General features: G+C 44.7%; 1 protein-coding gene across 1 annotated transcript in view; it reads right to left on the bottom strand.

The window, feature by feature from the left end:
* Nucleotides 1-626: 626 nt before the first annotated feature.
* LOC121709755 (homeobox protein PKNOX2-like) overlaps nucleotides 627-17,076 on the bottom strand; it is a 61,530-nt gene continuing 45,080 nt past the window's right edge. The window contains exons 5-17 of the mRNA XM_042093359.1: nucleotides 15,752-15,931; nucleotides 15,287-15,422; nucleotides 14,313-14,410; nucleotides 12,421-12,540; nucleotides 11,770-11,846; nucleotides 11,153-11,331; nucleotides 9,876-10,131; nucleotides 5,797-5,807; nucleotides 4,825-5,028; nucleotides 3,026-3,168; nucleotides 2,442-2,656; nucleotides 1,328-2,067; nucleotides 627-806 (exon numbers count right to left, since the gene is read on the bottom strand). Coding sequence (XP_041949293.1) covers nucleotides 751-806; nucleotides 1,328-2,067; nucleotides 2,442-2,656; nucleotides 3,026-3,168; nucleotides 4,825-5,028; nucleotides 5,797-5,807; nucleotides 9,876-10,131; nucleotides 11,153-11,331; nucleotides 11,770-11,846; nucleotides 12,421-12,540; nucleotides 14,313-14,410; nucleotides 15,287-15,422; nucleotides 15,752-15,931 — 2,415 coding nt within the window. The 3' untranslated portion in view covers nucleotides 627-750. The remainder of the gene's footprint in view (nucleotides 807-1,327; nucleotides 2,068-2,441; nucleotides 2,657-3,025; nucleotides 3,169-4,824; nucleotides 5,029-5,796; nucleotides 5,808-9,875; nucleotides 10,132-11,152; nucleotides 11,332-11,769; nucleotides 11,847-12,420; nucleotides 12,541-14,312; nucleotides 14,411-15,286; nucleotides 15,423-15,751; nucleotides 15,932-17,076) is intronic.

The raw sequence follows: 17,076 nt of genomic DNA on the forward strand, positions 1-17,076 counted from the left end.
ATACAAATAGAGTATCCTAGTATTTACATTTATTTTAGACATGTGTGACCGAAACACATATACTCCAGCTATACTTTTGTGTGAATGAATAACTTTTATAGGTCACTGACCTCAAGATTTGAGAAGAATGCCCTTTATATGATCCTCATGGTCTCACTACCCATCAGCTACTCACACTGCATAGTAGCATTATAGAGGTGCCACTGCAGAAGGCAATATGGGTTTTGTCATTTTAACTTGTCTTTAACAGAAAAATATAAATAAAATCAAGTCATAGTTGCACAGTCTATAGAATTTATGATGAAGAATATTGTACTTTCTGATAAAAGTAAACAACGAAAACATTAAAGATCGACACAATAATTAAGAAAAAAAGAAAGAAAAAATCCAGACTGGTCATGATATAGTGTACAGGTGTATGTCTCAAGATATAGCTCAACATTACCCAGACATTTAATTCTAATGGAGGCTTATGGGAAGACATTTTCAATTTCCAGAAACATTCCCCTGTCTGTCCTCCGGATGAGGTGATTTGGTTCATAACCCAGATATCAGCGAGCGGACCCTGGCACAGACCTGCCACCCTCCTAACCCCCCCCCCCCCCCCCCCCAGATCTGGCCCAAGTCTGGTCTGGGTCCGTCCCAGAGTCAGCCCGCTCTCTGGGTAATCTATTCTCTGAGACTCCGCCGAGCCAGCCACTGCGGGCCTCTGAAGTCTCGCACAGTTGGCTCAGTCCATTGGCCGACGCTCTAGGCATATCTAGTCTCCTTCAACTCATGGTAGCCCTGGTGGTTATGATGTGAGTCTGTGAAAGAGAGAGAGGGGGGAGTTAGGGAGGGGCAAGTCTACCGCACTGAATTATTCACTGGTCTTTTTTTTTTTTTTTGGTGGTGGGGGGGTGAAGCCTCTGTTAGAATTAAATTATCCACAACCCATAATGTTCTTTTGGGTTTTGCATAATTTCACATAACCATACCCGTAGACCTGAATTATGAATGCTACATTTCCATGTAACTGTCTCATATTGTTTAACATAACCAAATGTGTGGCTTTGTGAATTGAGCAAAGTTTTTAAAGGTCCCACAAGTTTAGTAAACTGAATTACTCATTTGGTTATGAGAAAGCCCTCACTCTCAATGGTTTAATTTGACTGGAGTAGCTCTGAGACTTGGTCTCACATGCTAAACCACTTTGCAATTGAGAAAAAATCTTACCTCCGTGGTGTAAATAACATTTATTTAATAATTTTCTGCACATCCTTGACAATGTACACCAAAATGGCCACTAAAAGAATGCGCTTAAGTGTGTAGATGAGTGTTACACTACCCAGAGTCATGTTTTCCTCCACCACAGGGCAATGCTCTGGGTTATTGATGACATTACCCCGTGCACGGCCCAAGATGGTCATGATGTCCACTAGGTTGTGCTTGCCCTCCTCCCTGGCCTCGCGGTCGGCCTCCTCCAGCTCCTCGGCGGCCTCGGTCAGTTGCTCCACCTCCTCCTCCGTCAGCATGGGCCTGCCGCCGGACGGCCTCACCTGCGGGGGCGCCAACGAGCAGATGGCCCGCAGGCGGCCGTACGAACGCAGGTGCGCCACGTTGGCGCGCAGGAACAGCAGAAGCACGTTGAGGTCGTTGAGTGGGCAGCCCAGCTTGCGTCCCGTGATCAGACTCAGCGCGGGCAGCACCTCGTACAGCGACAGGAAGCCTGTGTCCCAGCAGAACAGCCGGAAGAGGCTGAAAAGGACGATGGGCGCCAGCAGCAGGTAGATGGCGCCATTGGTCACGCTGATCACCTGGAAGACTAGCAGGCCCGTGATCTTGCACTGGACCAGCTCGGGCACCCAGGGCTGGTCACGCAGCAGCCCTGTGCGCACGAAGCAGCTGAACTCATCCTGCAGGAAGGCCGACAGGTGGAAGTAGACCAGGTAGAGGCAGGCGGCCGACATGAAGGTCAGCAGCAGGAAGCCGCGCAGGAACAGCATGCTGACCAGGAAGTAGGAGCTGTGCTTGCACTGCATGTAGCGCTCCAGCAGCGGGTACTCGAAGTAGCGTTTCTGCTTGGCCCTGTGGAATTCAACAGGTTCAGCAGATTAACCTGACGTGCTGTGGCACACATGTTTGTTGGTGAATTGTCAGTAGGTACACGCAGGTTATACAGTATAATGTGGTTAGTCATATGTAACAGTATCAACATGAAGTCACCCTGTAATTAAGGGTACAAAAGCTCCAACGACTGTTTTAATAGTTCAGATTGTACAGGGCAGTGAAGAGGGCAATTCAGTTTTATACTATAAACATTATAAACAATGTCTCAGGGTGCCCGAGGGTCTTTTAGTTGCTCAATTACTAGAACTACATAAATATAAAACCTGTGCTATATTGACTCTTTACATATTTTGAGTAATGCGTGGGAGAGATCTATACTGTCTTGTCCTGACCTCTCGAGCTCAGACTTGAACTCCAGAGGATCGCTGGCTTTCTCACGCAGGTCCACGATGCTCTGGGCGATGTGGATGGAGCGGTTGTACGACTTGTCCAGCTCGTCGATGATAAAGAGCAGGTCGGAGCCGAGGCTCGGCATGGCCAGGAAGCGCCAGATGAGAGCCGGGAGGTACATCATCATGGCCATAATGAGCAGGGAGTAGGGGAACATCTTGGAGGCACAGACGCATACACACAGACACATACGCAGACAGACACACAGACACAGAGAAACATGGCATTAGTTACTGGCAGGGGTTTTCACAGACCTGGACAGAAAAGAGGAACAGTGTAGGCAATTTCAGACAAAACCCTCGGTGGGAATCCGGGTTTCAGAGAAACATTGTAATCACAGTGTTTACAGCTTGCACTTAACTAAACACAACATACAACATACACATAACTTTCACCACGCACACACACACACACACACACAAACACAGAAACATCTGGAGCTCAGTTTATTATAGCCACTGCCATGTTTGTATGCGTTACATGCCGTTGGAAGTAACTACTGTTGCCTGGTCTGACCAGCTCTTACTTTATGCACCCACAGAGAGCGCTCCTCGAAGTTTCCGTCCGCGTCAAACTCGTGATGCATGAGGGAGTCCCAGCAGTAGGTGTCCACGTATGCCGCCTGTTTGGCTGTGAAGTTGTTGGGCGGGAAACAGCTTATCTGAGGACCTGTAATTAAAAGAAAAAACATTTCCACAAATAATGAGCACACTGAGTTAAGTTATTATAGACATGAGGATCCCATCGAAACATGGCATAAGCATAAATTAACAGTCTTAAGAACAGGGTGGAGGTGCTATCTTGCTAGGTCAGGTCTGTATTTGGGGATGCAGCTTCGGTCTATTCTTACAGATGTTAAAACCACAGGGAAAGTGGTCCCACCCTGTTCCATGGTGTAGCCTACAGCATGACAGTCCTGTTCCCTACCCAAGGGAAGGCCTGTGGATACAGGGTACATGCTATTTATACAAGCTGCAGTATGCCTATCCAGAAATTACACTCAACCTCCAATTTTCTGACCAAAACTAGAATATTCTCCCTCCTTGCTGCTATTATAGATGACTGCAGTGTACACTTTGGTACTAGTTAAAGCAGGGAAAGCATGAAATGTCCATTTTTCTTAAAGTATATAGAAAGCCTGACTGCAGAACAGAAATTGTGTTACTTTTGATTGAGTTTGAGATGCAGATTGAAGACAAGGGGAAAAAACCTGCTGTGAACATTTATCATTGTGTCCAGTCGATTAAGCCGAGGTAAACGCTTGTCATTACACTGATGAGTCGAAAGCAGGATGGATGCTGAAGATGATCAAGAGATGGTGGGAGAGAGAGAGAGACGCAGCAGACAGATGACAAGCCAAGCTGGTTTGGACTCTTCCTCCTCTGCACGCCTTAATTATCTCATCCTCTTATTCAGTTGGTAAGCAGTGGTGAGGAAGAGAGAGAGAGAGAGGAGGATGAGAGAGAGAGAGAGTGGGGGGTGGGTAATTAGAGACCTCCGTCATCGTGCTGCATCGTTTTTAATCATCACGCTGCTTATTAGCATCTGCAGGCGCTGATTGCAAGCCAGCTCAGAGGGATATGATTGCTGCTAACTCCCTCCCTGTGCAATGGCAACGACATCCATCTCTGTAATCTTGCGCTTTTCTTTTTTTTTTTGCGCTGTGAGTTTGATCACCACAGATGTGAGATAGAGCCTGGATCTGGGCCGCATCCAGGCCACATCAGTGCCAGAGCTGGACCAGATTCAGCCCTAACCCTCCACCTCCCAGGTGCCCCCAAACATGCAATTTGTGCCCCATAAAGTTTCTAACTATTATGACCATGAGACAATACCTAACGAGAGCTGGAGAGGAATAATGCTTATGCTTAAGCTGTGCCTGTTCCGGGCCAGAACTGGCCCAGAGTCAGTAACCTCACTGGTGTGCATCCGATGTGCCTGGAGACCAGGCAGGGATGTCCTTATCTAGCCCCAGTGGGATCTTTGGAATTACCAGCAATACTGCTACACTGTCCGGGAGGAGAGGAGAAGAATAACACTGACAAGAATAGCACTGGGGTGGGGTTGGGGGGGTTACCTAGAAATGATGGCAAGTTAGTGTCTTAAAAGAATTAGGGAGAATGATGCCATGAGACTATTCTATTTGGAAGTTTACCACTTACAGCAGTTCAACTTTACCAGACTCATGACTAACCCATGTTCTAGGAATAGCTCAAGGGTCCAGAATAGCCCTAGAGAATCTGCTACAGGACCAAACTCCTCCTGTGACACGTATACTGGCCGAGTAGGCTACTGTGCAGGCGTTGGTGAGAGTGGAGCACTGACCGATGGAGATCTCCCTGGCGAAGGCCATGGACACCAGCAGCAGCGGCAGCCCCACGGACACAAACTTGATGAATCGGTCGAGCGGCAGCTCCAGGTCCAGGTGCCGCAGGCGGATGTCACCGCCCGTCTCCCGCACCAGGGCGTCGGACAGCATGGCCTGGGCGGCCGTGTTGGCGATGGACATGGTGATGGATGGCTGGGCTTCTATGCACCACCGGCAGAGAGCAGAGGACACACATACACATACACACACATTAGGGCTTTGCAAGACATAGGTAATTTCTTAAAAAGCATAGCTGTGTGTGTGTGTGTGTGTGTGTGTGTGATCAGGACACACACATTAGTGTAGAAAGCAAAACCAAACTGAATGCATAGTTTATTTGCACAAGCAGAGCTTAGTTTTTGCAAATAAGTATGCTTCCCATCGTGTTTATGAAGTTAAGTGAATGTGTATAATATGTTGTGTCTAATGTATTGCTAATAGCTATGGCTGTGCCTGTATAAAAAAGTGAGTGGCATCACAAGCCCAGGAGAAACGTCACCACCAACTAGGACTATGTGGCGACACCAAGCAAGCCAAATGATATGCATGAATCAGGCTACACTGTTGTGACCTATATTTCTATTTCCCCAAGCAGAGCCATTTTTTTTACAAATAAATACATTTTACATGATGCATAGACTCCATAATTATTGCTATCGTAATTTGATAATGTTTGTGTTTAGTACTAAGCTGTAAGGCATAGTAATTTCTACAAAAGTACATTATAGTGTTCCAAAAAAACAGCACTTATTTTAATTGAGATAAAATAGCTTTTTTCTCTCATCATGCCTTGTTATACGAATAATTCCGCTGCTGATATCCAAAATTGTGTTTCTAACCCAATCCTTGACACCTGTTATCAAGGCGTATGAATCCAAATGCATCAAGAGAATAATCATAAAAAATATCCACTAAAACTTCCACCATACCTTTAGTGCTCCTGCAGCATTAAACACAAACAGCACGGCCCAAATCAATCCAGCAAAGCCGCGGTGAGGAAACAAGAAGGGCAGGAAGCTGGCAGGGGCTTTAAATACCTCGGGGAGGACAGGGGAGCAGGGGTGGGCGGCCCTAAAGACGGGCTGCACAGGGCCGGACCAAAGGGTAATTAGAAGGACCTTCTCTGCTTGCTGGAGCCCAGATGGCTCCACTTGGGGACCTGCAGCAGAGAGAGAGAGACAGAGAGGTGGTGGTGTGTGTGGTGGGGTGTCTGGGTGGAGGACCTTCAGTGTGTGTGTGTGTGTGTGTGTGTGTGTGTGTGTGTGTGTGTGTGTGTGTGTTCCACCCCATGACTGCCATCCACTTCAATCACTTGTGGCTTTTCTCCACTCTGTCATTTCCTGGTGTATTTATACACACTGACCCTGGCCTAGGCCAGATCTAGTTCGAGAAACACACACAAGTTTCTTTTCTTTTTCTTTCTCTTTCTGTTCTGTTCCCTGCAGTCGTTTCAGCCAGTACTGATGAAGCCCTGAGAGCATCACTAAGAGTGCTGTCTTACAAGCCTCGATCCTGGCACAGTGGGGTTCATGGTGGGCTAACTGGTGGTCTGTCATGGTCCACTAGAACTGCTCCCAACAGGCAGTGTGCTTTTATGAGGGATACTATCCTCAACGCACATCCTTTCAAAGAGATGTTATTTACAATCACATTCAAATGTAGTCCTTTGACAGATGCTTTTATCCAAAACGACTTACAAATGAGGTAGAGCTCAAGCAAATAGCCCTTCAAAAAGTTGAAAGATCTGTGGTTGGTTTGTAGTACACAATTTGGCAGCCAAGAAATACTGCATTATTTTATTTGAGTTTCAGTGGTGAATGTTCATCTGAATGGAAAATGGATGGCCCAAGTCTAAAGCCTTGAGAATACCGGAGTGAGTGCTGTCTTAACAAGCCTCCTTTCTAACCCGTAAGGTCGGTCTCTGATGGTCTAACTAGAGGCCGGTCATGGCCCAGTAGACCTGGTTTCATAATGCACCATGCTTTTCAGCTTTGGCAGTAGATACTGCCCTTAACTGGAATTCTTTTTTAGAGTGATTTGCATTCCCATTTACATTTTATTATTTTGGCGACGCTTTTAGCTAAAGCAAGTTACAAATGAATCCCAAAAACAAGGAAATCACCCATCAACAGAAAAACACTAAGAGAATAATATAATACAGGGCTTGGATCACGATATCAGGTTGTAACCATGGGCCACCATATGACTTTATTTTGGTGCCAGAGCTGAAATTTCATCTGATTTTTTTTTAATTATATTTTTATAGACTCATGAATGATGCACTGACAGGAAAGCACTTTAAACCTGTGACAATGACAATAAAGGTCTATTCTATTCTATTATATTCTATTCTATTCTATTCTATTCTAAATGGACAAATGAATGGAAGAGATATGTCTGATAGCAGTACTGCAAACATCGGAGCCTTCCTGTCTGTCTAACTGGTCTTTGAGAGTCCACCAAACCTGACCCCATCTGACAGCAAGCACAGTGGATACAGTCCTCAAATTGGATTCTTTTTGAGGACTGTGGCCTTCAAAACATATGGTCCATATGCATTGGTATCTGTTATCAAAACACCTCGATCAAAACTATCTAGTACCTGTTATTCTAGGACTATACTGTAGCATCTGTTGCCTAAACAATTTAGCACATGTTATTGTAGGAGCAATAACTACCTTTTACTGAAAACTAAGTCTAAACTAACAGGTGACCTGTCACTGGTGAGCAGCTTTGAGTTACAGTGAGAAGAAAAGTAACTTGGACTTGATGTGAGTGCGACATTGCAAAGACCAGACAAAACCTTCCAGTTTTTGTTGTCAGCTACTGTAAAGACCACCTGTGATGGCCACTCTGTAATCACAGCTGTGCCAGCCGACCCTGCCTCTCCCCAGACCTCCCTCCTAGGAGCACAGCACACACAGGGTGTTATTACCCCAGAGGCTGCCAAACAACACTCAGGCAAAGCTAAGAGTCTGGACAGTCTCCGCTGAGGGGAGTTCTGGAGCTCAGGGATTTCTACTGAGCCAGTGAGTTAGTTTGAGGTGATGACATCAAAAATAGAAGCAGTGTTCTTTGAGAATCTGTAACACTGGGAATAGTGTGGGAATAGAGAATAGTGTGGTTATTGGTTAAAGGCCGATGTGGTCACTTGTATTTACCTGTTGGTTAAATGCTGACCCCAACATGTGATGAATTTGCTAAAGGTTAGAGTGATCCAGAGGTCTTAGTTGTGTACCAGACTCCACCCAGTTCTCAACACTTGCCCAAAGACAGTTCAGTGCAGACACCACAGTGGAGGCACTACAATCGTGGGAAAGCAACATCAAGCAAGCCTGATGGGTAAAGATCCCTTATGAGGAAATACATGGACACAAACATAAATACAAACAGGGTGTTGGAAAAAGAATGACATGAGTATTGTGGCCATTAAAATGTACACTTAGGAAAAAGAAAATGGTGTCTAAAGCTAATTTAAGGATTTAGGTCAGTGAAAGCAATTGATTGATGATACTCAGTCTTTTGAATTCAAGTCTCATTTTAATTATCAAAAATGGTCTATTTAAACATAAGAGAATATGACAACAATGTGTACAAACAAAATATAAATTCCCCCTTTCCATCACTTGCTCTGGAAGAACCATTTAGAAAAACAATCAAGTAAATAATGAGAAAACATACTTCACAAAGACCGGTTTCAATGAACATTCAAAGACATTTCATGTCTCCATATATGACCTCAGAAAAAAGTGTTCTGTAGATTGCCCGTTATCACAAAAGTTCCACCGTACTTCACAGTTTTTTTTTTTTGTTTGTTTGTTTTGATGTTTGTCTTTTTTATTTTATTTTATTTATTTTATGTCATTCATTTCACACAGACAGAGTCCTTTCTTCTTGGCAGTGGCCTTCCTTCAAATAGTCCTTCAAAAAGTCCTTATGCCTCCACAGTTCCATTTTGTGGCTTTAGATGAAAAGGTTTTTTTTCTGGGTGTAAGTGTGTGTAAGAGAGAAAGGAAACGAGTGAGAGGGATATACAAAGAGGAAGAGAGTTTCTTTTTCACCCAAGTATACCTTCAGCATGTCTCTTCTTGAACATTCTCACATCTGAATCACCTGTTGACAGACATATGTGTTTGTGCATGTGTGTATGTGCATGTATGTGTGTGCGTGTGTGTGTGTGTGTATGTGTGTGTGAGTGTGCGTGTGTGTGTGTGTTTGTGTGTGTGTGTGTGCGCGCACGCGTTTTGTGTAAGTATGAAGAAGAAGCTGCCAGTGTTTGTCCCCTTTGAAATGAAAAGGTAACGAATAGACAAGCTTTCTTCAATACCACAGAGCAAATATCAAACATACAGAGTTTGTGCTGTTTTGCAGTTTTGCCAGAGTAAGTGTTTTCTTTGATATAACCATGCCTTAAAAAAAACAAACAAACAAACAAAACAACCAAACACATTTTGCTTCTGAGTTTTCTTTTTTTCCTTGCATTTGGAACATTTAAGAGATGAGTCGTGCTATGAATGTTGACCTGAGAAAACAAGGATACATTTATACAACGTAAGGCCAGACTGATGCAAGCATGACTTCAGAGAGCGCTGGCTGGTATGGTATGTTGTGTCTGTGTGTTTTTCATGTGTAAATACAATTCGGTTTTCTCACAAAGTAGTGTCTGGTACTCTCCACTTGACTTCTCCAGCCCTGTTGCTGTGAGTTTCAGGTTCATAACCCACAAGGCTTAAGCTCCATCTCCATGTATGGCTGCTTTTTCAATTCCAGCCGGGAATTTCTAAACTCACACATAAACGGCCTGTGTGGAAATACACTGGTCTCGTCATGATGAAGGCCTGCCACGGGGAAGAGTTTGTCTTTTTGCGTGTGTTTGTGAGAGAGAGAGAGAGAGAGTGTGTGTGTGTGTGTGTGTGTGTGTGTGTGGCGATGTGTGTGTGTGTGTGTGTGTGTGTGTGTGAGTGAGGACTGCCATGTCATTTCCTCTTCCTGTCCCGCCTGTCCTTACTTCAGGCCGTCTGACTGGTCAAGGCCTTGATCTCTTCTCCCCGCGCCGCCCATGTGCCTTCCCTCGTCTCTCTCCTCTTCTTCCTCCTCTTCCTCCTCCTCCTCTTCGTCCTCCATGCCTTCCTCGTCCTCGTCCTCCTCATCCTCCTCCTCAGTCCCGTCCATTGACTCGTCCGTCCCCGCCAGCATGGCCTGCTGCATGGCCAGAGTGGCTGAGTCCGAGGAGAGAGGCTGCAGACCGTCCATCACCATGGAGTCTGGACAGAGGACAGACACGTTTATGGTTACGTATGTTTATAGTTATGGTCATTCAGCAGACGCTTCTATCTAAAGCAGCATACCTGTACAACATCAGTATGACAATTAGCAATAACAGTAAACAATACACTAACATTGTGAGAGCTTCAATTATAATAAAGCAACCAATTACACCATAATAGCCCAACCAATATTTCTTGATAATAACAATAATAACATTGATAACAGTAGTCATTTCATAATAACAATAGTCATTTCATATTTTTTTTACGAAGAATGGCTCAGTTAAATGGACTTCTTAGATTGGGTAGATGATGGTGATGGCATTTAGCCATCACAGCCATAAAGAGGAAGCCATAACAAAACAGTGGCAAGTGAATTGTCGGCAATAAAAGAAGTACACCATTTGATGCTGAACATAATTCACACTGATTGAAAGTCTTAAAAATGAAGGTACAAATTGCAAAACAGTCATAAATTCAATAAACAAGACTGCAACTATATTGACAAAACACAGCCGTCATAGTAAACTATGAATTCTGTGATCTCGGTGAGGTGGACTGCGCCATGCAGTATCGGATTTTAAAAAAGGCATTCATGTTTTTATGATGGCGGAGGTTATTGTACAATGTTTGGTATTAATGGTTCCTAGAGTTTTGATGAGTGTGCATATTGGGAATGTGGATAATACAGTGTGGTTTTTTAATGTTAAAAGTTGCAATTGGTGAATAAACTCTTGAGAGGTGAATAAACTCTTAAATAAGAGGTGGATAAACTCTATTTCTGACATTTCAGAGGTGGATAAACTGCGTTTACTTCCCTGCATCCCTGGCCGTACTGTAAATAATCTACAAAATGGATGAATGTAAGTAAGGCTTAAAATGTTCAGAGTCTCAGAGTTGATCAGGATTGGGGCAGAACAGAATTATAGAGTATTACATTACATTACATTTAGCAGACACTTCTTGACCAAAGACACTTCTTGACCAAAGTGACTTACACTTTGTGTATATGACTTACTGTCTGAGCGGTTGGCTCCGAGCGGTCCGTGCGTCTGCAGAACCCCCGCCACGATGGAGTCGGGCCAGAAGCGCTGTGTCGGACGGTGCTGGGACTTCATCTTCTTGGTCTTGGGCGCAGGGTCCGGGTTGCTGGCGTCCAGCATGGGCTGCAGAATGCGCCGGCGAGCATTTATGAACCTTTCACAGGGTAGGAGACAGAGTCTAACATCAGTGAAGTCAAAAGTGATTCCCTTTGGCTTGGGAGCTTATTTAATCAAAGCTGTCATGTAGGTGCTATTACAACCAGTAGATGGAGCCAAACTGCTGTTTAAACCTCTCAGTCTGAAGACTCAGGAAGAGGGTATGAAAAGATATTTAGCTTACACCGATAATTCAAACTTTTACAAAACCATATATTTTTAAGGTCATAATCTTAGTTATGACATTGTCAACATTTATCAGTTATCAACATTTTACTAACATGTTTGCGAATGACAACATAGTTGATATTTGTCACCTATAGACAGTATAGAATGATGTGTAAGAGTTACTGTAAACTGTTTTGTTGTTAGAGACACAAATCGAGTCGTCACAAGTGATAAAAACACAAATAATGAATGACTAACTCAGTCTCACCAGTTGTTAACTTGTAATAAGGTGAGATTTGTTTGGGCCGCAATCTGTCTTTTCTCGTCCTCGGTTGGGTATGGGTGCTAGGGACAAAAACAAACAAACACAGCACTCAGTTTTTGTGTTAATTCTATGCTATGTTCATTTCTTATAGAAAGTGTGACTATTTGAAAAGGCCACAGTCCTATGAGGGTCGGTGTTTATCTATCTGTAGCTAGTACACAACAACATAGGAAGGATCAGGACAGTAGGGGGAGTATTGAGATTACTCTATTTCATGGGGAATTCTGCAAGTGCATGAATGAATGAAACCTCCATTGCAAACCCAATAATGAAAAAACCTAAATTAACTATATTGTTGTTGGGTTACAAGGTGATACTATTAATTTCCTGATTTATTATTTAAATTTCTCTAACATAATTTCATTAAATTTATGATGCCTTTTCATTTGTAGTTTTATTAAGCTATATTATAATTTGCTTATTTGCACACAGCGCTGAGAAAAAGAAATATGCTTCTCATTGAGGTTTCCTTGGCAATATAAAGGAAATCTATCTTCCTATTTAGGTTCTTTCTGTTTAATTAAGCGATTCCTCTCTTCCTACAGTACAGAGGCATATCAGAGGCTGAGGAAAACAAAGAAGGCAAGGACCAACCATGAGGTGCTGGAACAGCCAAGAGCGCATGATGTTGGTGGCATGCTTGGGTAAGACCCCCCTCTTGTTTTTCGATTTCTTGTCATCGCCGTCCAAGAGGGAGGACAGGTCCAGATTTACCTTGGAGACAGCAGAGGGAGGGATTATTGTTGCTACGGAAACAAAAGAGTTATCAGTTGCTGTTTCTTTGACAGGGCTCCAAATGGCTTTTGTCACCATGGCAACACAATTTGTGTAATGATACCTATTATAGTTAATAATATATATGGATATGTGTGAATGCACATTAAATTCTTGTTAATAATATTAGTTAAGTTGAAATGGAATGTCGACTATATGTGTCTGGGTTATTCATACTATATACACGTTTAATTAAACAGGGGGAAAGAAAAATATCATATCAAAATATCAAAATATCAACTCAAAACATTATGTTGTGAGTTGTCTTTTCAGTGCAATTCACCGTAGGCTTATTGTAATATTCTTTGTTTAAAATAAATGCTTTACACACAAAAAAACAAAAAAACAAAAACACACACACAAATAATTTCCATTTATAACTAGAACAAATAATTTCATACCCTGTTTAATAAAGTCACAGAAAGCCAAAGCAGCCTATTGATGTTTTTATTTTTAAATAAGCATCAAACAGAAAACCACTGCCAGCTGCTGGCTTGTCACGTGAATACATCCTCCAGCCACTGCCCCCCTCCATCCGCTCCCCCTTCCTGTACCCAACCCACCACCACCACCACACACACACACACACACACACACACACACACACACACAGAGAAAGACACACACACACATACGCCTCTGGTGCTGCAGCTGTGTGTGTGTGTGTGTGTGTGTGTGTGTGTGTGTGTGTGTGTGTGTGTGTGTGTGTGCGCGCGCGCATGTGCATGCATGTGTGCGTGTGTGGAAGCGGGGATGAATTAATTGGCGGCACCAAGCTGGGGTATCATTACCAGGAGCTTGTCGGGTACGTGGCTGCAGGGCTGCCTACTATTCCCAGCTCACGTGTCGACCAGCACCATAGGGCTGGAACTGGGACTGGAGATGGAGCTGGAGCTGGAGCTAGGGATGGGGATGGGGGGGGGGGGGGGGGTTGGTGCTGGGATGGGGATGGGGATGGGGCTGGAGCTGGAGCTGGAGCTGGAGATGGGGATGGGGATGGGGCTGGAGCTGGAGCTGGGTTGGGGTTGGGGTTATGGGGTTGGGGATGGGGTTATGGGGTTGGGGATGGGGTTGTGGATGGGAAGGGTGCTGGGGATGGGGATGGGGGTGTTGGTGCTGGGGATGGGGTTATGGGGTTGGGGATGGTGCAAGGGATGGGGTTATGGGGTTGGGGCTGGGGATGGGGTTATGGGGTTGGGGCTGGTGATGGTGATGGGGTTGGAGTTGGGACTGGGGTTGGGGATGGTGCTGGAGATGAGGATGGTGATTGGGATGAGACTGGGTAGGAACGAGGCTGGGGATGGGGCTGTGGCTCAGAGCCTCCACCTGGGCCTCGGCTGTTTGTCATAACCTCCATAGCGCACTCTCTGTACAGCTCTACATGCCAACCTAGCTCTCCCCTGAGTGGAGCCACACCACACCTGCCTATGGACGAGGCGGAACAAGGGCGCCCAGCTGTGATGACCCGAATGTGTGTAAGGTGAGATAATGGAACTGCAGGTTCTCTTGTAAATGTCACATTGAATGCTTGAAGCCATTTCTGTATGTGTGTGTGCAAGAGAGAAAGAGAGAAAGAGAGAAAGAGAGAAAGAGAGAGAGAGAGAGAGAGAGAGAGAGAGAGTACATGTGACTGTGCCCCCAGTGGCTCCCTGCTAAACAGATCTGTGGGGAGAGAGAGCGATCGTGGCACAGGGAGCATTTGGCCTCCTCACCTGGGCGTTCTGAATCTGGATGGTTCCCTGGGGCAACGCCTGGGTTAACACCTGTCCCTGCGATGTCACCATGGCAACAGGCTGATACAGGGTCCCACCTGAGGGAGCAATTTGCAGACACGGATAATCAGAGGGCTGTGATGTTGTGCTGCCCCGGCAACCATCTGATTGGCTAATGCCATCATCTCCATGAACAAAGGAGGCTAACCAGCATGGAGAAATTACAGCCCTGAAAAAAAATGAAGAGACCACTGCACATTTTTCTGATGTCATCCTACAGTTGCTGAGTGACATTCGAATGAGTTGACGGTCATATTCAAATTTGCAGTGGTCTCTTAATTTTGAGCGTCAACTCATTCAAATGTCACTCGGCAACTGTAGGATGACATCAGAAAAATGTGCAGTGGTCTCTTCATTTTTTCCAGAGCTGTATTTCCGAATAACCACATTTTGGCTTATTTGGATCATTTGAAAGCTGCTTAGGGACTACAACCAATCTTGCATGAGCCAGACTCCACTATTAAAGGGAAGAGGGGTGTTGATAAAAATAGCATACTGGAACTCTGATACACCTACACATCTGATACACCTACATACAATTAATTTGTTACTATATATTAAGATAATATGAAATTGTATTATATATATTGTATTATATATATAATATGAAATTGTGTATATAATATATATATATATATATATATATATATATATATATATATATATATATATATATATATATATATATATATATATATATATAGGAAGTAAGTGGGAGATATGGGCAAGGATCGGGAAATGACCACGAGTTGGATTTGAACCCAGGTCCCCTTGGGCACCCGGACCCAAGTGTGGTAGGCTATAGATGTATCCATTTGCATCAAAGCTCCCCCTTCAAGCATTTTAAACTTTAAGAAGACTTTTTTTCCATAACATCCAATCAGCTTTGATTGACAGAAAATGACATTGCCCACCTGACACTACGGAGGAGTTGATGGTGGTCATGGTGACGTTGCCCTGCTGAAGAGAGCCAGCTGGCACGACGATGCCTGAGGAGTTGACCGAGCTGGAGACGGACGTCAGGGACGGGGACGAGGTCTGCAGCAACTCCTGAAGGGGATCAAGGAAGGACACCCGAGACAGAGAGAGAGAGAGAGAGAGGGAAAGAGAGAGGGGGAGAGAGGTAACTTACACTAACCAAAGAGGTTTTTCTATCAGCCCTTACCACCGCTGATACACTGCCACTGTAATTCTTATAATGTAACACACTGTTTGTTGATGTGTAAGAGCACACCATTACTCTGTAACACAACCAGTGAATTGCAGCCTCACATGCATGTTACAGAGGAATATAGTCACATAGGATTCAGTAGGATGTGACTGATTTGACTGAAGTGCTGGATGCAAGCGGTAGGTGTTAGTGACAAAAGGTGTGTTACCTGCTGCAGACTGGTGTGTGTTGGGGAGTAAGGGCCGCCCAGGTCGTTCCTCAGCAGGTTGTCGCTGTGCATCTTGGTCTTTAGGCAGGTGATGTAGCGGTTGCAGAAGTCCTTGCACAGCTCATTCACCTTCTCCAGCTCCAGCAGGTGGATGCGCAGCACCTGGATGGCTTTAACCATCTAACACACAAAAGCAGGCACGGTCACCACTCTGGCCATGACAATGGTCAGCAGTTCCTTAACATATGTTAACCCCAGTACTTAAAGTGCCAATATCAAAGTAGCTACTTTTTAAATAATCACATGGTCAGGTGAAGAGGAATGGCTACCAGGGATATTTAGGCGTAGAGGAGTGTAAGTGTTGGGGATTGGTGGTGGTGTTTGCAAAGCTGTTGCTATTGGCTAGTTAGCTGACTAGTTCTAGACAAGGTCTTTTTTTAATACCTCTTCATCCAACAACAGCAGTCAGATGACTGCAGACCTTCTCCCCCTTCACACAATATCAGCCAAAGTGAAACCAAATTCCAGCATCTGCATTCTGAGTCGGATCTGGATGATCATGTAGGAGAAATGAGATATTGTGATCCTGAGATATTGTGACTGATTAAAATACCCTTTTCCCCATTACCGGACAGGAAAGGACACAGAACTCAAAGATCACATAACAGTGAACTAAAAGCGATATTGCTGTAGAAGTCACCACTTATACTGTAATAAACACCCAATCATAAAAAAGAAAACAACACATGGGCCGTTTTTTGAAACAACAGACATGGGACATTAAGTTTTAGGATTTCCACTGTTACCCATCATCAAATGATTGATATGTCTAAACAGACCTGCCACAAAAGCACTTTGCATGTTTTATGCGTCTTTTTCCCCCCCCCCCGATGCCGCCATTTAGAGTTTATGAGCGCTCTCTCTCCAGTCCCACCTCGTCTGCCGAGGGGCCAGCTCAGCTAGTGCGCTTTAACTACGCCTCCGCGCCATGTTCTTCTCAAAGTCAGTACTCAAGGGCACCTGGATGGGTGAGAAAGTGCTTTGCCAAGGAGGAGATAAATCTGCCAATTACCGCAGCTCATTTAATCAGGGCTCGGTGCCATCGCGCTCAGCAAGCCGGTGCTGCGCGGCACACACACACACACACACACACACACACACACACACAAGTGTGCCATAACTGTCCCCCCGAAGAGTTAGTGTTCGGCAGGGCTGCCCGTGACCAGCTCCTCGTAAAGCACACAGATGCGGAGTTAATTGACTGCGCCGCACTTGTCGGCCGAGCACCCTGGTAATGATGAACGCTGACCTTCCCCCCTGCCCAT

The sequence above is a fragment of the Alosa sapidissima genome, chromosome 5 (genome assembly GCF_018492685.1).
Source record: "Alosa sapidissima isolate fAloSap1 chromosome 5, fAloSap1.pri, whole genome shotgun sequence".
Taxonomy (NCBI): Eukaryota; Metazoa; Chordata; class Actinopteri; order Clupeiformes; family Clupeidae; genus Alosa; species Alosa sapidissima.